The sequence below is a fragment of the Argentina anserina genome, chromosome 6 (assembly GCF_933775445.1).
Source record: "Argentina anserina chromosome 6, drPotAnse1.1, whole genome shotgun sequence".
NCBI classification, from domain to species: domain Eukaryota; kingdom Viridiplantae; phylum Streptophyta; class Magnoliopsida; order Rosales; family Rosaceae; genus Argentina; species Argentina anserina.
Window position 1 is genome coordinate 26,064,643 of NC_065877.1, and position 20,466 is coordinate 26,085,108.

General features: G+C 36.3%; 2 protein-coding genes across 3 annotated transcripts; one reads left to right on the forward strand and one right to left on the reverse strand.

The window, feature by feature from the left end:
• Positions 1-9,105: 9,105 nt before the first annotated feature.
• LOC126799488 (protein HOTHEAD) lies at positions 9,106-13,257 on the forward strand. Its single transcript, XM_050526697.1, has 6 exons — positions 9,106-9,247; positions 9,631-10,003; positions 11,148-11,458; positions 11,894-12,279; positions 12,419-12,987; positions 13,075-13,257. The coding sequence occupies exons 1-6, from the start codon at positions 9,160-9,162 to the stop codon at positions 13,127-13,129; spliced, it is 1,782 nt and encodes a 593-aa protein (XP_050382654.1). The 5' UTR covers positions 9,106-9,159; the 3' UTR covers positions 13,130-13,257.
• Positions 13,258-14,505: 1,248 nt separating this feature from the next.
• On the reverse strand, positions 14,506-19,924 carry LOC126797604 (receptor-like serine/threonine-protein kinase ALE2). Of its 2 annotated transcripts, none has more exons than XM_050524263.1 (11): positions 19,561-19,924; positions 19,384-19,463; positions 18,188-18,310; positions 17,879-18,088; positions 17,645-17,698; positions 17,427-17,534; positions 16,958-17,329; positions 16,480-16,773; positions 15,894-16,286; positions 15,515-15,758; positions 14,506-15,377 (listed from the first exon to the last, which is right to left on the reverse strand). In XM_050524263.1, exons 2-11 carry the CDS (start codon positions 19,457-19,459, stop codon positions 14,696-14,698), a joined length of 2,556 nt encoding a protein of 851 aa, XP_050380220.1. In that variant the 5' UTR covers positions 19,460-19,463; positions 19,561-19,924; the 3' UTR covers positions 14,506-14,695. The 2 variants fall into 2 exon arrangements, with proteins under 2 accessions (XP_050380220.1, XP_050380219.1); XM_050524262.1 differs by having other exon boundaries at positions 17,645-17,740; positions 19,561-19,923.
• Between the last annotated feature and the right edge of the window lie 542 nt (positions 19,925-20,466).

Consider the following 20,466-nt stretch of genomic DNA (forward strand, 5'->3'; position numbering starts at 1 on the left):
GCTAATAACTTCATCAGGGTCGGCCCTTGGGGAGTGCAGCCGGGCCATGACAAAATTCTACTTTCTTTTGCTTATTTATCAATAATTCAATTTAATATATTTTTAAAAATAAAACCATCATTTTCGGTCTTCATAATTGAATTGTTCTAAAAAAATCTCACTATTTTCATTCTAAGAGATTTTAAATACACACCCTAAATCTCTTAATACACACATATACTTAATACACCACTTATTTCAATTCTCATTCCAATATTTTTACTAAATATACCGCATAAAAAATCTAAAATACCATTGAATTAAAAAATCACAAAATATGTCATTATTAGATATACAAGGCTATTTTTTATAATGATTAGTATATTAGTATATATATATATTAACATCTTATAGATGTTCATATCGATTTTTATTTGTTCTTAAGAATCATTATAGATTGCAATTGTTTTTTTTTTCAAATTCTTTAACTATAAAAATGATAAACAACATGAAGAATATATATATATATATATATACAGTCTCTATCCAGAGTGAAGCTTCACTCTGAAATTACAGAGTGAAGTTCCAATTTTGACACACTTTTCGGTCAAATTTTTTCACCATAAATGATTCAATATTTAGGTATGGTATTCAAGATCATATCTACAAAGTTTCATCCAATTTGACAATGGTTTGAGCTTTCAAAATTGAGATCTACACGAACGGTTCACGTTGAACAATTTTAATTCATTCATTGATTTAATCTAATTTTAATACTTTAACGATGTCCGAATTAGATGAAATTTTGTAGAGATGATCTTGAATAGCATACCTCAATATTGAATCGCTTATGGGGAAAAAGTTGACTGAAAAGTGTGCCAAAATTAGAATTTCACTCTGTAATTTCAGAGTGAAACTTCACCCTGGATAGAGACTGTATATATATATATATATATATATATATATATATATATATAAGAGGGATGAATTGATTGTTTGAAGAAGATGAACATTTATTTGTTAAGAATGTATGAAGATGAAATTTAATGAAGGATGAAAAATCATAATTATTTTTCATGAATTACCTTGTTTGGGACTATAAAAATAGAAATGATCTTTTTGGTGAAAAGTAAGGAATGAATTGATTGTTTGAATCTCACGCTTAATTTTCCATCATAATATATATTAATTTAAATTTCTCTGTAAATTTTTTTATTTTAATTGTTTCCAAAAATAAATTCTTAGTTTTGATAATTTAATTTGTTTTTAAATTTTCTGAATGATTATTTTGGTCATTCAACATACATGTAAAATGTTATTTGAATTATTGAATAATATGGGTGTATATCAAGAGTTTATGGGTGTGTATTTAAAACTTCTCTTTCATTTTCCATCTTTTTATCTCTTAAATTCTTGATGTTCTTCTTTTATTATGAACAATACCCATTACAAAAATCAAGGAGTTTGACTTTAATTTTTTTTTATTAAGGGCCCTTTTATTTCCGCACTGCGCCTCGAATCCCTGTACTTCATTCTATGAATTCTATCTCCTTAACCTTTACGCATACATCAAATTAGTTGTACATACCCCTCTTTAACTAAATCAATCATGTCCAATGATGAAATTGAAATTGTGGCTTCAATGGCATGCAAAGTTTTATCCTATGTGTGGCTACAATTTCAAAGTACATCAGATAAATAGTTGACAAAAAGCAAAAGGTTAGATAAGGTTGGTTGAATTTGGAAGTTACAGGGCTTTTCTGATCGATGAAATTAAAACTTAAAGTGTTGGGACGAGTGGACGCCACATATGATGTAGAGTGTAAAGATTAAGAGGTAATTTAGATGAAATTTCCCTTAAAACTAGCTCATTGTTTTTTGACACCGATCGAGTAGATGAAAATTTTAAATTTGCGTCTCTTATTGCTATGATGCTCTTAGGGCCTTAATTACTTGGTTAAATTAATATGCTGTTTGGCCGGATACGTACAGTACATGCATTAAAACGAATCGTCCAAATAATTTACCTCCCTAGCTACCAACACCTTCAAAAGAAAATGGGGAGGGTTTCGAATTTCTGTAGTTTTGGATACTTTCATTTTTTTTCGAAAAAATTTAACCGATATAATACAAAATTGCATAACTCCATAGCGCGTAGAACCTTCACTGACATTGAAATTTAATTTTAAATCTTGTGTGCTTATGTACGAGTCTATAATTATATCGATCGATCGACTTTGATGTCTCACACAAGAAGCTCACGAGTATCTGCAGAGTCTGCGACATTTTATATAACAAGCTTTTCTTATACGTGATTTCATCTGCCTCACACCTGGATCTTTCATAATTGGTCCACTCGTAGAGTGGTGGCACAAGAAGTGTGCATGGCTTATATGTTTGTATGAATAAAATAAATTGATGAGATTGGAAAGTCAGAACTTTGCAAAAGTATGCATCGCGCGCAGATCATCGTATCCATCTATCAACACATAATTTACGTGATCATAGAAGCTCATCTGTATGTACATAGTAAAGTTTGTATATTAGGGATGTGGTCTATTTTTCATATTGTGGTCCGAATGTCAATATAGATGGTTGCAAATATGCTAGGGTTTGTGCCCTAGCCTCCTACTGCATGCTCCGAATTGGCAAAGCCCCTCACTTTTGGTAAAGGAAGCTATTTTGCATAGGGCTGGATTGGTTGGTATACCAGTCTTAATTTTCCAATACCATATACCAACCAATATATATTTGGTATGAAAAATCCACAATTTATACCAACCAATAACGTTGGTATACCAATTAAGTGGTACGGTTGGTACTCGGTTGGTACGGTTGGTAATGGGCTTGTACCAACATATTTAAGGCCCAAAAATTTTAAGGCCCAACCCAAATAAATAAGTGAAATAACAATAGAATTTCAAAGTCTTATATAACTTCAACCAAATTACCAAATAAAAAGTCATAAATAGAAAGTCAAAATCCAAATAGTCAAACTGTTAAAGTACTTATGAATTCTCAAAACAATTGAAAAAATAAATGATAGGTTTAAATGCGATATATGTTGACATGTTGTAAGCAGTGATGGTGCTACTGATAGGTCTAAGCATTTGTACTTGGGAATTCGATTGAATCGATTCATTCATAATTAAATAAAGAAATTGAAGACGAGAAAAATAGTGTACTTGAGTAAGAAACTCAGAGAGATTAGATTAAGGTTAGTAGATATATATGGTTTGGATTTATTTTTCAATAAATCTACAATTGAAATTTAAAGATATATATATATATATATTTTTAATTAAATAATTTAATATAATATAAGTTGGTAGGTACGATATACCATGGTATATGGAAAATCTATACCACCTACCTACCGTATTTTTAATATTGGTACGGTATACTGTACCATATACCATGTACCAAGTATTTGGTATACCAACATATTTGGTACGGTTGGTATACAAATTGATTGGAATGGTTTTCTATACCATTGCCACCCCTAATTTTGCATAGTGTTGGTAAGCTATTTCCTTTCGGTAATCAAAAATCACCCTGTAATGAAAACCTAGCTAGTTACCCTGTTTAAATAAAATTCATAGCCATTGATCAACTAACATCTCCAGTTCTCCACGACCAAACCCTTCACCAGGACTTATTCGTCCTGACAACCGGGCAGACCACACTAGCTAGATACATATATCTTGACAAGATGAGAATAGTGTGTAGGAAATAATAATGCCAGTCAATAAATTTAGAGAAGAAACGCCATAACCAACTTCAGGATTCAACATGCACTTGAGAGTTGAGAAGAGTTTTACCTCCTTCAAATCAAATCAGTATGTGTGAAATGATGATGCCGTGGATTCATACGTAATATGTATATGGCTGAGTCTGAGATTTCAAGATCTGAGGCAGGATCGTAAAATAGTACCCTTTAGTACTTTAATAAAAATTAATAAATAATTTAGTACTAAATTATACATTTATTTATCTAAATTTAAAAATCTTAATAATTATTTTTATGTATCAATCTTCTTGAAATTATATTTAGTTTGGAGATAGAACGAGAGAGAGATAGTTCTCATAAAATTAGCTATGGAAGAGAAATTTTTGATTGAAGAATTCTCTCTCTATAAAAGTATATGTTATATATAAAAAAATGGTAAGGAAATGCGCCTGAGGCAGCCGCTGCTGCAGCCTCACCTGAGTCACCTCCGGACATGAATATATAGGTGCCTCCTATATAAGTATATATTTTGGTGTTCTGACAATTCTAGCTTAGAGAGTGGGCACCAATTGGTTCAATGGAATGACATAAATCACCAAATTGATGAAGCTCCATGTGGTATGATCATGATCATGTTATTCGCTGGAATACGACGGATGTCAAATGAGTATTGATTAGAGAAAATAAAGAAATGGGGAGATGAAGTGCCTGCCTGCCTCTAGCTAGGGTTAAACAACTTGAGCGTTGATCATCTAGTCAGCTGTTGATCACTAGGTGATGCTCAATATTCATCTGAACTGACTGTTTAGCCATTGTTTGATAAGATCGGACGACTGTTAAACGTCACCTGATACTCAACAGCTGACCAGGTGATCAACAACGTAAAACAACTTATCCTTCAATAGCAGTACTCGTCCTCAATTAACTATCATCCTCGCGAGCCTAGAACTTCATAATATTCATAGAGTTACAACTTCAAAATCACTTGAAAGAACAAAAAAAAAAGGAACAAAAATAGAAATACAATCTCAAAGTTTTGTGCCTTCTCATGGACGTACATGGTTCCTAAACTGTTTAGGATAGGGCAGGCCCGGACTTAGGGGGAGGCCTAAGAGGCAACCGTCTCAAGCACAAGGGTTTTAAGGGCACCATGACAGCAAAATATCACTAGGGAATGTGACTTGCTAGACAGAAGCGTGACTATTTATTTTTAATTACCTTGATGTCTTGGTTTGGAGTTTGTGATGATACAATTCTAACTTTTAATTATGTCTACTAAAGCTGTTTGCATCAAAACAAATTAATATTTAAAGAGATGTTATCAAAAAAAAATCTAAGGAGACATATATACTCTCATCAATTGCGTATTACAAGAGCTACATGCCCTGGGTATATACTAGTGTGTCCAATTTGCATGCATTGTACTACATATCTAAATATAAGAGATATGTTTTTATTAGAGAGATGTTTGGAATATACTATCTGTTCAATACATGTATGTTACTTAGTATAAAATGGAGTTCGCTTTAGAGGGCACTATTTCGCTAACTCGCCTTAGGTCTCAAAATCTCAGCTCCGGCCATAACTTCAGTAGTTATGTTTATTCATTTGGACTGGATTTTGGTAAACGAGAAATCTTCTATTGTTTATTCATCAATGGATTTAGGCCTCATCATGGGTCGGGCCGGGCCAAGCCCTACCCTAATTTTTAGGGTTTAGGGTAGGGTCGGGCCGGGGTTTGACTAAGTCAACAAAGAATATGGCCGGGCTAGGTCTCTGATTTTCAAACCCTTACTTGCCCTAAATGCCCATTCCTTTACGGCTAAGAGGGCGGGTCGGGCTGACCCTCCAAATATGGCTAAATAGGGTCGAAACGAGCCGAGTATGACCTTTTTTTATTTAACAAAAATAAAAATATTATGTTTAATTTTGTTTTCAAAATTTATTTATGTGATTGCAAGTATAAAACAAGCCTCTTTTTACAAGTATACGATCATATTATAAATACATATTTGCCTTAAATTTAACTTGAAACATCTATAACTTTTAAATCTAAGTGATTATATATTAATATCTTATATTAAATTACTCAAAAATGATTGTTAGTTTTCACAATAAATAGAAATATAAGACATAAAGTTTACAAAATCAATTGCAAAAAAAGGTGATGTGTATTGTATATAAAATATAAAAAAACATATTTAAAAATAGAAAAAATAAATTATTATTAGAGCCTAAACATGCTAAATAGGGAGGACTTCTACGCCCGGGCTAGGCTTAGCTCTAAAAGGCTTAATAGGGCCAGGCCGAGTTTGATTTGCTCAACCATTGCCCTACTTTATTCAGAAAAGACTAGAGTTAGCCCGCCCTAATGAAGGGCCGGACTTCGGCTCTATCGGTAGAACGGGCTCTGGCTCATGGGCCAAATGATGACCCCTAAATGGATTCAATGCGCTTGATCTGGGCAGGTGCAGGGGTTTTTTTTTCAGCTATCACAGAGTTCTTTTTTTTTTCTAACATACTTACTGATCATGTGGAGATGAAGTGTCATAGGACCCCCAGCTGCCAACTCCCAGATCATATATTGAATGTTTGTCTCTACCAGCCGAACAACAAAACTGCACAAAACAGCATCCAATTTCACTGTGTTCACTTCCAGTGGAGATAGAAACCTTCTTACGTTCTTGTAAATGATCGAAAAGTCCGAAACTTTCGTAATAGTGTATCTAGTCATGAACATGTGGATATCTCATGCAAATCAATCTTCGGATGATTAGGAAATACATCGATATCAGGTATATATCTTTTGGCCTGTGGATGTTATCGTGTATATTGTCATACGCTCACTACCTTTTTCTTTGCTTGAAGAAAATGAAACGTCCAACACATATACCCTCTACAACAAGTAAACCTAGCTCTATCAGAAATTTTCCTCGTTCTGGTTTTTGTAAGTAAAAGGTCATTGACTATGATCCGAGATGTCGCTACATTAGTGGCCTTGGATGTTTTCCTTTGAAGAAAAGAGAAAACCCATTCGTCCATCCAAACTAATGTAATCCACGTACGTTGATAGTTTCGTTATACTCAAATTAAAGATGTACGTACGTAACCAAAGTAACGGGTTATACATGTACGTAATAATTATGGTCATCTCTTGCATGTATTCATTGAAGGATGGAGGATATATATGTGTGATCATTGGGTGTCGAGTGGCAGCAACCATATAAACCAATTCTCCTTCTATCGAAGACATAAGAGAGAGAGTATTCAGTGCACTTATGAATGGATCGGACGCGTACGCGTACGTCCGGCCGTTTGGATGTACACTTCTTTTATCTGTAATAAACTTCAACTAAAAGTATTTAATGGATAATTGAATATAATGGATCACTTGTATATTGGTGCATAGTTTTAATCAAATCGATATCTAAAATCTACGACGCTGGACAAGTTACGCACAAATTGATCGAATTCATCAAAAATTTAGATTAAAACCAAGAGATCAGAGATTCTTACACAGGGACTTGCCCTATAATGAGTGATGAGTAGAGCAATCTAATAGGAACGGCAATACTAATGATCTACTGCCCCGTTTTTGGACATGCAATCCTAAGTCCTAACTAAGATTTTTTCTGAAACCATTAACGTTGGAAAAGTTCTTGTTATAACGAATATTGATTATGACCCTATCATTTTCCAACATTAATGGTTTTGAAGGAATAAGGGTAGCCCCAAATCTCTATGCATATATCAGCCTCTAGCTAGGTACGTAGTTGGTATTTCAAGTTCAAGACGGACCAATAAAACGCATGAGTTTAGGGTTTGAATAAGTACCGGGTTTGCAGAACAGAACTTGCATGTAAAACTAAGATGGTCTTGTAGACTTGTAATCTTGTACCCGGCCTGGTATCAAAAACAGACAGTTCGTGCAATGAAATCAAGCGCGCTTTAGACACCCATGAATAAGTAGCGTAGTTAATAGTTAATACTCCCTGTGTGGCAGCTTGCCCTTCTTGAGTTCTTGTCCCTCATCATGAATTTGACAGCTTTGCATTTCGCCATTCTACCTACTACTATACTGGAGACTTAGAGTTTCCCTCTTCCCATTTTACAAAACAAGGCCGGGAATTACATCAAATGCATGGTTTAAACATTTTCTATCAACCAGCTGGCCCTTTCAGTCTGTCAAATACACATCTCATCAGCTAGTGTTATGTGTCATATATGGTTCATACCTATTACATCGGTCTGTGAGAAGTAAACTCTTAAGCCTTTTAGTGTTCCAATTCCAGAAAAAAGATTAAAACAGAGATTAATTAATTATTGGGCTATTAACCCTTTATATATAAGAAATGGTTTTTCCTTAACTCCTGCCCATCCTGTCAATTTAGAGCTACCCAGTTTGGGTGGTTAGTCCTACACGGCTCCCTCACACAATTATGCAATCCTAATATGTAAGTTAATTATCTCAATAATAACCAGGTCCCATCTCCCATTCACCACAGCAAAATGGCGCAAATAAAGAAAAAATAGAAATTAATAAGTTCATACGCTGGACTGGGGTAGAGTTGAGGAAATAAAAATATATAAATAACTACACCTAGGTTGTACTGAATGGTGATTAAATTTCTTACCATTATATATTGATCGAATTTTCAATTTTATGGTGTAACGATTACGAAGTTTATTAGAGTATTGAAATGCATTTGTACTAAATTAAATGAACAGTCATATTTTATTAAGTATATATTTTTATTTAAAAATATGTATTTATAAATATTAATGATTGAGATTGCTCATCTCAATGCATTGAATAATTTTCCAAATACTCTTTTTTTCGAGGTATACAGTTACTCAGAAGAGTAATTCATTCGAGCTAAGTATGCAATAAAGTTTATCTCTGAAACTTTCAATCATGTCTGCATGATCGATGTTTTTACTACTGCAAGTAAATATGGAGAGAAGAGAGAGCGATAATGAGGTGGTCGAGTTAGTGAGAGTGAGCTGTCTTTGCACCTATGGAAGAAGACGACGATGAATTGATGATGATGACTGATGAGATATAACAGAGAAGTCAATCTAACGGCCACGGCCTCCTCCTAACTCAACCGTTGCATTCATTTCACCATTAATATTGAGTATTTCCAGTTGTATTTCGTAGTGATCATAAATATAGTTGGTTCTCTACTTAAATGGAGGCTCCTGCTGCACACAGCATTCTCTGTGTGGTATTTTAACTATTTTTTCCTCTCCTTTTTTTTCTCTCTAATTTGAATTCCCATAGGCAACAAATTTTATTATTTGTTTATTTTGATGCATGAACTTGTGATAATTATTTGGGTATATAAATGTGGACTCACACAAAACAAGGCCAACCAGTGGAAGCCACATACAGGGCAGCTTCTTCTGTGAGAGAGCTTTTCTAAGGCCTCTGTCTGCTGCCTTCTATAATGGCTTTGGTTAATGGAGCACTAGTACTCAAGAAGCTCATTCTCTTTGTGGCTTTGTGCCTCACCGGCCTACTCTCTTCTTCTCAAGGTTGTTCTTCTTTCTCTTGCTCTCTCTCTCTTTTTCTGCTACTCTTGCTGCACTTGCATGCCTTTTCTCTTGCTCTTTGGTTTTATGTGCTTTGGGTTTGATTATTAGTTCATGTCTTAGTAAAACTAATGTGTTCTGAATATCAAAATGATTTTTCTTTACATTTTGGATGGGTAAAGTAATTTCTTTGAAAACATTTCTTCACCCTAAGCCAAATTGAGAGCCATAGATAATCTTTTCATACTGAAAGTAAAGATCCCATCTTTTTTTCACTCTCAGTTTAATTTGTCAACTGGAAAATGCGGTACAAGTATTCTGAAATTGGCAAGTTCGGCTACAGTGATACAAACTCAATCGATTAAATCTATATTCTTTTTGTGCAGGTGTGGTTTACAATGAATATAGATACCCATTTATCAAAAAAGCAAGCTCTTTTCCATCTGTTTCATCATCTTCATCAAGCGGCCACGGCAATGTCTATGACTACATAATTGTGGGAGGAGGCACAGCTGGGTGTCCTTTGGCTGCAACCCTCTCCCAGAATTTCAGTGTATTAGTGCTGGAAAGAGGGGGTGTGCCTTTTGCCAACTCCAATGTCTCATTCCTACAAAACTTCCACATTGCCTTGCAAGATATTTCACCTAAATCTCCTTCTCAGCCCTTTGTTTCCACTGATGGAGTAATCAATTCCAGAGCTCGGGTTTTGGGTGGCGGCAGTGTTATCAATGCTGGATTCTATACTAGAGCAGACCCAAGGTATGATCAAGATCTTCATTTTTCCTTGGAATGCAAGAAATTATCTCAAATCATAATTATAAGCACTTAGTCGATCTTCTGGTAAATAGCAAGGGGGGATCTACATTTAGTTCCCAAAACTGAGTTTAACAGTTAAGTAGACTGAGACAGGACAAACAATCCAAGAATTCGTGAGCTTTTAATGATGTTTATCGGTATGGAATACAGACTGAAGTTGCATTCTGCCGTTTAGTGTTGAGCTTCAAAATTTACATCAACTCAGGGAGAAAGTGAGATGAGGTTTATTAAGTGGCTCGTGCTTGATTTCCAAATATAGTTTTAACCCACATTAATGTATTTTTTAAATTGGTAGGCATGCCTTACAGAGCAGATGAGATGAGTCATGTAAATATTATTGCTACCCCTCCTACCAGGCTACCAGCCCCGCCCCGCCCCGCCCCCAAAAAAAAAATTGTATTGCGAAGAGTTCATAGTTTAGATACTAATCGGGTAATCACTTGTGTCCAATTACATTAATCATCTTGATGTTTTGTTGATCGTCTATATTTAGAGAGAAAAAGGTCACTTAAAGTTTAAGCAAAGTAGTGTCATTGAATACAAACCCAGACAGGTATATTGGTAGCTGAAAATTATGTCATTAAAGTTTTAAAATCTAGTTTTGTGTTGATGGTGATGACTGATGAGTTGGTGGCCATGTGATGATTTGATTCATGGGAAATTGCATGTCTATGTAGTCTATATTAAGGCGTTCATAATTTCTTCTTTTTGTATTGTTTTTCCTTGTCGATGTGGAAATTTACAATGCATGTTGATTTAGTAATTGTCGTCTACGTTCTACTTTTAATTTCTATTCTTCGAATAGAGGTGATGTAGCCATGTAGGGACTATATTTAATAAACTAAACAAGTCTTAATCTAAGTGTCTAACATTTAGGGAAGTCACTTTGTGATCTTGCTTTCTTAGTCCAAATCCCGCCTAACCAATGTTTCTGTATATGAGACTCCCTAATCTATGATATGGCACATAGATCAAGCAGTCTACTATCTTCTTCATTGGTGTTTTTTTTTTTCAATATGTTGTTGGGTTGAAGAAAATAAATTAGAATTTTGTTCAGTGATGAAGTTATTTTCTGTGGCGTGTGCAGATTTATAAAAAATGTGGGATGGGATGCCAAGCTAGTAAACGAGTCATATCCCTGGATTGAGAAGCAAATTGTTCATGAGCCTCAGCCTGAACCATATCAGTTCGCATTCAAGGATAGTCTTTTGGATGCTGGGGTTTCGCCTTTTAATGGATTCACTTATGACCACCTTTATGGGACCAAATTTGGTGGAACCATTTACGATAAGTTTGGTCGTCGTCACTCTTCTGCTGAATTACTATCTTCTGGGAATCCTCAGAAGCTCAAAGTCTTAATTTACGCTACAGTTCAAAAGATTGTTTTTGACACATCAGGTAACTGTGTTTTTTTTTTTGAAGAGAATCAGTTATACGTACTGTTACAGTGTTACTAACATATGGAAATCCATTATTTTCTATCACACCGTTTAGAGCACATGAAATTGCTTACAGCAAATCAGCAATCATCCTTAATTCATCCTTAATTAAAATTTTGGATTTGGCAACCCAAAAAAAGGCTTCTTGGTTACAGTATATCAGTTGTGTTTTAGCTGGATTTAGTACTGATCAATTAGGCTATTGAAACAAAGCAATTTGGTCAAAACTAAGAACCCTGTCAGCCTTAGAAGGAACTTTGGCTTAACAACCAAAAAGCCTTTGTAACTGTACCAAAATGTCTTTGTGCGTTTCTAAAAGTTTCAAATTTGCATATATTGTCTAATTTAAATTTGCATATATAGTAATTAAATAAGTACTTCCTTGTTTATAAAGGGAAGAGGCCAAAGGCAGTGGGGGTTACGTTTAAAGATGAAAATGGGAACAATCATCAAGCATTTCTTGCTGATAAGCCGCAAAGTGAAGTACTATTGTCTAGTGGAGCACTTGGAAGCCCTCAAATGTTGTTGCTAAGCGGTATTGGACCAAAAGCGGACCTAAAGAAGTTGAACATTCCAGTTGTGCTCAATAACGAATTTGTTGGAAAAGGCATGGCTGATAATCCGATGAATGCAATCTTTGTCCCTAGCTGTAGAGCTGAAAAGCAGACACTAATCCAAACTGTAGGGATCACCAAAATGGGTGTGTACATTGAAGCTAGCAGTGGATTTAGTCAGTCCAATGATAGCATCGAATGCAACCATGGAATCATGTCTGCTGAGGTGAGTAATATAAATGGTAATTCTTATTAATATAAGTTTGAGATTCTGTTATCTGATATCTTGTACTTTGAGAATGTTACGAACATGGTCATGGTATTTTATTTATAATCCTCCAATCCTTTTGAGTTGTTACTTGCAGATTGGACAGCTATCTACTATTCCTCCAAAGCAAAGAACCCCAGAAGCCATTCAAGCTTTCATGAAGCACAAGAAAAACTTGCCCCATGAAGTATTCAAAGGAGGCTTTATTCTAGAAAAAATTTCAAACCCAATTTCCAAAGGAGACCTTTTCCTGATCAACACCAATGTTGACGACAACCCCTCCGTCACTTTCAACTACTTCAGCCACCCCTATGATCTTAAGCGCTGTGTTGATGGGATTCGAATAGCCACAAAGGTTGCACAATCAGAGCATTTCACAAAATACACAAGAGTTGACAAGCAAACTGTGGAAAAGATACTTCAGATCAGTGTGAAGGCTAATGTTAACCTCATACCTAAGAACGTTAATGACACAAAGTCATTGGAGCAGTTCTGCAAAGACACTGTCATCACTATTTGGCATTACCACGGTGGGTGTCATGTGGGCACTGTGGTTAGCCCTGACCACAAAGTTCTTGGTGTTGACAGGGTCAGGGTTGTAGATGGCTCGACATTTTCTGAATCCCCCGGAACCAATCCTCAGGGTACTGTCATGATGATGGGGAGGTACATATCATCACACATATGTACAACATATCAAGAAAACAACTCAAACTCTGTTTTGGTGCTAATATGTGTTGTTTTGGCATGCAGGTACATGGGACTGAAGATCCTGAGAGACAGACTGGGAACCGCTGCTGGCATATAATAAAAGGAAGTAAGACCTAGTTAATTTGTAGGAAGTTAAGAGTGTGATGCTTTTGCAAGTGTGATGTAATGTGTATGTTGGTTTGATTCTTACCACGCTATAATGCGCATGTAGAAATTGGCTTGCCGTGTTTCTATCTTGTTACATCTCCTAGTTCATGATTCCAACTACTGTTGTCCGGATGAAACCACCTTCAGCTTGTTAGGCAATGATACTGAGGATTGAACATCAACTTGTTCCGAGTGGTTTTCTTATTCGAAAATTAGTCCAACTACACTCGAGATTTACAAGTTTATCAGCTATTTTGAAGTTTTGAATTAAATTTCTTGATTATTAATTGACAAAACGTACTTAAACTTCAATTGTGAAACATGGAATCTAATATGCCTATGTTATGCCAATAATGCCCAAGTCAAATTTTCCACTGTAACAAGTGTAATTTCTATTGTTCAGTTCTCATACCTGATCCCCTCACATGTCTACACTTGAAAGTTTTACGAGGGGTGATCCTCTTCTTTTTCTTCTATTAAAATTGGCCTTGAAGAAAGGTCAGGTTTCATTGCCAAAACTACACAGGTGGCCATGGCCAGGTTCCATGTCCATTCTCTGTTGAATCTGTTTTATGTATTGTCCTTCATAATAATAACCATGAAAACGTAAAATATTACTAAGTCTGCTTAGTTGATCCAGTCCAAGTAGAGTATTAGGTGTTTTGGATAGTAAATATTGGAAATTCGGACATCTATAATTAATTAGAGATAGATGCAGAAGAAATAGAAAGTCCCACTCCGCAACATACAAGCTGCCTAACATCCGCTTAGGCGATTTGCCTTGCAACATTTTTGCATGCGTAGGCGTCCGCGTAAGTGGATGTCTTGCGACCATTTTGGCCGCCTATGTGCCTGCCTAGCCGGCTTGGCGATTTTCATAACAATTGGCCAAATTCTCCAAATCTTTAATGATCCAATTTTTTGTTCTAAAAAAATAGAAATCTATCTATTCAATATTAATACTTTCTTGACTCTTTGAAGGTATAACTGTGCATACATGGTAAAGTCTCTGTTTAAACTTTAAAGTCCCAGTCACTGCCTTGAGTGCCTTCTATAACCACGTTTTCTACAAATTACAAGCTAAACACCTCTCATGTTGCTTAACTAACTGATCGGCTGCGTAACCCTTTTAACCATCAGTTAACAACCCTGACTTGCTGGGACGAAGAGAGTATGGCATGGTCAACATTTCCAAAAGTTGCTACTTAGCTATAGGGCCTAAGAAGGCATACTAGTGTTCCCTTGTGGTTGATTGTGTATGATGGGGGCTAAGTTGAGAAATACTGAAATACTCTTGATGAAAGAGTTCGTGTTATATCCGATCTCGCGTAAGTCTTCACATCATTTGGTGATTAGAATCTAATCGATTTATCTATGTACTTGATATAGAAAGTATCATTCAGCTCAAATTGTACATGTTTCAAGATTCAGATAAAACCTAAAAACCCATAGGAGTGTCAACTCATTAAAAAATTACTGCATGCACTTAAACTGGGGAAATTAACTAGCACGCAATTTAGTTTGGCCACAGTTTCGATGACAATCCATGTTCACTCATACTTCCGCTAGACAAACTCCTTAGTCTTTGCCAAAACTGCCTTCGTTTACCAGTTCTCAAAGGCCCTGAACTAGAGTACCTCCTGAAAGATCCTATTTCCTGCCCCTCAGCCTTAAATCCCACACTTGCACTCAACAAGTCTGACGTCGAGGGTATTTTAGTGTCATGGCTAGCTCCATATTCAGCCATCTGAAGCTGTGATTCTGACACTCCAAGATTACCACTATATGTATGAATGCAGATACCATCTTCATCGTCTTGGCCACAACTCGTTGAAACCCCAAGCTCTTTTGTTTCATTGAATTCACTGCAAACGAGCTTTAAGGCCTGAACTACCTCGCCCATGAATGGTCGGTGAGATACTTCTGGTTGTATACACATTGAAGCAATTGCGGCTACCTTGGTTACACTGTCCCATGTGATCATCTCAGATTTCAGTGCAGGGTCTATTATTGATTCTAGACCCTCTTGGCTTGTGAGGAGAGGACGAGCCCAACCAACAAGGTTCTCTTGACCTGAAGGTTGTGACAGATCCACTGGCTTTCTTCCTGTCAGGAGTTCAAGTAGGACTACACCATAGCTGTAAACATCACTTTTAACTAGAAGATGGCCTGTCATTGCATACTCTGGAGCCAAGTAACTGCAACAAGAATAAGATCCTAAGAGTAAATTGTCTGGCAAATGCATATTTGTTGGGAATAACTATATGTCATTTACGCAAATTTACAATAAAATAAGAAATGATAGATATTTATGATGTAATTAAGAAGTTTTTACCCAAAAGTTCCCATAACATGTGTTGAAATCTGTCGTTTTCCCTCCTCCAGAGCCGCTCTAGCCAGTCCAAAATCCGAAACCTTGGGTGTAAAATCATATTCCAGTAAAATGTTGCTGGCCTTGAAGTCACAATGTATAACTCGAGGATTTGAGTCTTCGTGGAGATAAGCTAGGCCCCTAGCTGAACCAAGGGCAATCTTTATTCTGGCATCCCAATCAAGTGGATCAGTTTCCTTGTCAACACCTGAGAGAACACAAGAAGAGTCATTCATACTTGAGGATTAAAGTTCCACTTTATAAGCACCCGGATATCTAGCATTTCAACAAAAATCAAGTGTTAAAAATATAGGGCATAGAGATATGTTCAGCATGTAGTTACCATGCAGATGGGATTCAACACTTCCATTTGGAACAAGTTCATATACGAGGCAACGGGTATGGCCCTCTGTGCAGATACCAATTAATTTGACCAGATTTCTGTGGTGAAGACGGCCAAGCATCTCAACTTCTGCTAAGAATTCACGGCCACCATGATGATCATCTCTCTTCAGAACCTTCACAGCCACCTCTCGTCCATCATCTAAAGAAGCACTGTAAACAAGCCCAAAGCCACCTTCTCCAAGTATTCTTGAAGCATCAAAATTATTTGTGGCTCTCTCCATGTCATGCAGAGTAAAGGTCTTCGCAGATCCAGTATAGGTTAGTGCACCAGAACTAAAAGACAATGATCCGGAACCATGTGTACTACCAAACATGACTGACCTGGGAGGCCCTGTTGAGTGTATGATGTTATTGTCCAAGAATGGATAAACCAAAATAAACAAGAATACAATCACAGCCCATCTTGAAGAAGTTTCATTAAACAAATTATTCTAGTGCATATTTGCATGCTGAAAATGAAAACAACATTGTAAGCTTATGTAAAGTCCTTGAGGCTTCGGAGAATCCGGACGTATTAAAAGTACCTGTGAGTTTTGTAGGTGATGATGTCGAAGCTTGTGGAATATGTTGCGGCTCATGGGAGTGAGATCGACATTTCAGCAACAAAAGCCAGGCAAACCCCACACATAAAAGAACGGCAGTGAAAGATGATAGAACGATCACAGCAATCAAACTTCCTTTGATTCCATTATTTCTTTTTCTCGGCACATCAACTCCTATAGGTTTTATTATCCTTCCATTGTTGTCTTGGCCTGTGTATGGCCCGTCATCTATACTAGAAATGACTGAAGGTGCTGAAGGGGGAGAAGGTGGAAGACCTGTAGAGACAAAAGAATTTAATAATTTCACTATTGCAGGAGTAAGCTCTTTAGTGATGAAAATATTATTGTACATCAAATATAAGCAAGCTATAGTCAAATATAACATAATTCCATGTCAAACTTTGTTGTAACCCTTTCAAATCTTAACATAGTATTCGTGGAGTCAGGAATCAAAATATACCTGGATAGTGAACATTCAATACTTCATAATCACCAAAGAGAGAAGCATTTATAGAAACCTGTCTACGCCAGAATTTCTCATAGATTTGAAATGCCGTAGTGCCATCAAATATTAGTCTTGTAGGTACCAAGTTCACGAGGACGGCAGTTTTCTCCAGCTGCTGACTAGATGCATCTGCTCCCATTATGCGAACTTGGCTATGGTTTAGTGCAACACTATCTGCAATTTCCTCAGCCAGCTTTGAAACTGAAGGGAAGAATGTGTATATTGCAACATCTAATTGGAGTTTAACTTCAATTGGTTGCACACAACCACATGTTGAGCCTGGAGGTGTATATGTTAACGGTTCTGTGCATATGATTGACGAACAATCTACAGTTAATACCAAAGAGTCAATACCTTTTGCAATTTAAACATGTCAAAGAGTATTTTGCTTCAAATGCAAGACCACAGTAGAGTATATATGTACCTTCATTGGGAGGTGGAGGTGGTAAGGCCAAAATTGGTGATGGGGGTGGAGATTTTGTCCTCTTTAAGGAAGAATCTATGGGAGAAACTGCAGGTGGAAAAATGGGCACTACAAAATATGGGAAAATGAAAATTCTATCAGACAACTTGGTTAAATGAAGTAAAGAATCTATTAAATCCACCCAACAGTCCCATATCTGAAGTGAGCCTTCGCCATACAATTATAGTGGTCTTCAAAAGTAGTTGGTGCAGGTGCAGGTGCAGTCCAGCTCTCTGAAGACGACGAAGGAGATTGAAATGGGGAGATTGAAGGGCCTAAACATGTCATAAAATAAATAGTAAATCTGATTGCTCTAAATATTTCAAGAATATGTAACAGACTAACTTTGTGTGTGTAGTCATCCTCAGCTATATAAATGTCTATATATACACAACACTATAATCGATTTCAACCTTGTTGACTATTAGTGTGGGAATGAATCGAGTAAGTTGGTCCTGGAGCAAAGCTGCGAAACGTTTTACTTGCATGATGATTTTTGTGACGTGAGGTTGAGGGAGAATGTTTAGGAGCATGCACCCATTTCTTTGCAGGATCTCCAGAAGATGGTATAGAAGGTGGAAGTGCAATACTTGAAGGCCTTACAAAATCATAGGGACGGGTGGCTATAAGGAGAAAAGATGTCACAAATAACTGTAAGCACAATGTTTCATTTTCTATTTCAAAGTTGGCAAATAAAAAGCTATAGATTCTCAATCAGTTACCTTTAGCTGGAACTTCTCCTGCTGGCTGTAGGTGGTGGGAGACTTTTCTGGGAGGCGGAGCTACCAAATTTCTGTGTTCTTTCCTGTCAAAGCTGAGGGGGGGATTAGGAGAGACAGCATGGTCTGCAACGATATATCATCCCAACAATTAGTTAGTCAGAATCACAACCAGGTGAGAGGATGAGCAAAACTGCCATGTATCTCATCATGCTCATATTCTGGTAATCGAAGTGAAAACATCAGCCTAAACAGTACGATGGCTTCTTTAGTTTACTTTGACTGCAACAATTATCTGAACAGAACAGTGTGTGTGTCAAAGTTCAACTCCAGTTCAATACAACAAAACAAGAAATGTACATTGACGTTGTTGTTAGTCAACACCAAACAAGGTAAACTTCATCCTACTAAACATGTATTATAACATGGGTTAACACCGGAACACGTTCTTATCTTTTACTCATAGTTCTTTTATAGAAATTGATAACCTTTACAGTGTTCCTTAAATTCAAAGCAACCAGGGAAAATATGAAAGGGATTGTGCTGCTTTAAAGTATAAGCATTTAAGAACCATCGCTGCAACTATATATGCATTTCACATGAAATTCAGTTGTAGATCACAATTATTGTTCTTGAATCTTCAACCTATAACAGAATGAAGAAATTTCGTTGAAAAGACAAAAGCCAGAAATTGGTGGTGCAGGAAACATTCTTGTATTACAATAACTGATGTATGTTAGATTAGTAAGAGTTGCTGCCCTGATAACTGAATTTGAAAGCAAGTAAGCATAACCCCTAGCTAGTTTTGAATTTATTGACCATTCGATGTTGCACTCATTGACTCTAGACAACCACAAAATGATATCTCAAGTAATTCATAATTTGGCCTTTTTTTTTCAAATTAGAATTCACAGGAAATGTCCAATTGGATGAACTAAGATTTCAGATTTAACCATGAACTTCCACGCCTAACAATACAGTGATGGAAGTAAAAGTGTCAATTAGGACACTCCTTAGATCATTACCCTGATCCAATTGATACAGTTAAACCATTTATGTGCCATAACAGAGATCAATGTTAGATGATCAAAAAAAAAATGTTAAACACGGTTCACAGAACCCAGAAAATGAACACCAATATGTAATCAATCCTATTATACTGATCAAATATAAATAACCAAAAGAAACAATATCATTACCTGCAGATCCATAAGATGGTAAAACACCCACAATCAAGCACATTTGCATAAGCAGCAGACTCAATTGCCTCCCCATTTCCCTGAAAGAGAATCTCTGAGCTCAATTTCAACATGCAAGAGTAAAAGAAGAGAAAGCAAAGTGCAGAACACCACCATGAAGCAAAAACAAGAGAGTACCTTTAAGGGAAGCAACCTCAAGATGAGTTTAGATTACAGAAGCAGACCCACAGAGCAATCAGTGAGAGACATTGGAGCAAAACTACAAGAAATGGGTCAGGTGGGCATAACCTAATTGCTGTCACCAGATTAAGCTGCTCTTAAATTTTGAAACTTTGGAGTTTGGAGAATTCTAGTGGACTAGTCTTTTTTGTCATTGGTGGACTCATCTTTACCCCAAGTGATCAAGCGAAAAAGCATCACAGTGCACTTAAGAGAGCTCTAAAGCTTTACTGGTCCAAGTAAGACACTGTGTAAGACAGTTGGTGAAGAAGAATAGAGGTATAGGGAGAAAGTGGGTGCTCAAATATTGATAAAATGGAATATCTTGTTTGAAAAAATGGAACACTAGTGTGGATTATATTGTTGAAATGCTTGACTTGTAGTTCATATAGTTAATTGACCTCCATTATTCTAAATTAGATTGTTGCATATATGTGTAGGAATGCTTGTTATTCCATTAGATGCTAGTCATGCTTCTATTTCTATGTGCTTGTATGATTACTATTATAGAAGGCTCCAAAATGGAATTCAAACTAACTAATAGAAAATTCTGATACTGCTTTCAAATGTAGTACCTCAAGTATCGTTGATAAATCTCATATACTAGCTGCTTTCAATAAAATAATAAATCGACTTCACGTCTTGGTAGATCAATTCAGCATGATCTACAGTTAATCTACAGTTATAAGTAGCTGGTGTATTGATGTAGCACTAATGGGTGATGCTGCTTTGTATGTTGAGAAAGACAGCAGAGACTAAGTTGAACCATGTTTCTATCCACCAAATTCATTTAAGATGCTCATTCCATATCAAGCGTCACTGATCCCAAACTTTTCTAATGACATGAGTTTAGTATGCAACTCA

Coding starts and splice junctions, on each gene's coding strand:
- LOC126799488 (XM_050526697.1), top strand. CDS start 9,160: ATGGCTTTGGTTAATGGAGCACTAGTACTCAAGAAGCTCATTCTCTTT. Junction 9,248..9,630: donor CCTACTCTCTTCTTCTCAAG/GTTGTTCTTCTT, acceptor CTTTTTGTGCAG/GTGTGGTTTACAATGAATAT. Junction 11,459..11,893: donor GATTGTTTTTGACACATCAG/GTAACTGTGTTT, acceptor TTGTTTATAAAG/GGAAGAGGCCAAAGGCAGTG.
- LOC126797604 (XM_050524262.1), bottom strand. CDS start 19,459: ATGGGGAGGCAATTGAGTCTGCTGCTTATGCAAATGTGCTTGATTGTG. Junction 18,089..18,187: donor AGGAGAAGTTCCAGCTAAAG/GTAACTGATTGA, acceptor TTCTCCTTATAG/CCACCCGTCCCTATGATTTT. Junction 17,535..17,644: donor TTTTGAAGACCACTATAATT/GTATGGCGAAGG, acceptor CATATTTTGTAG/TGCCCATTTTTCCACCTGCA.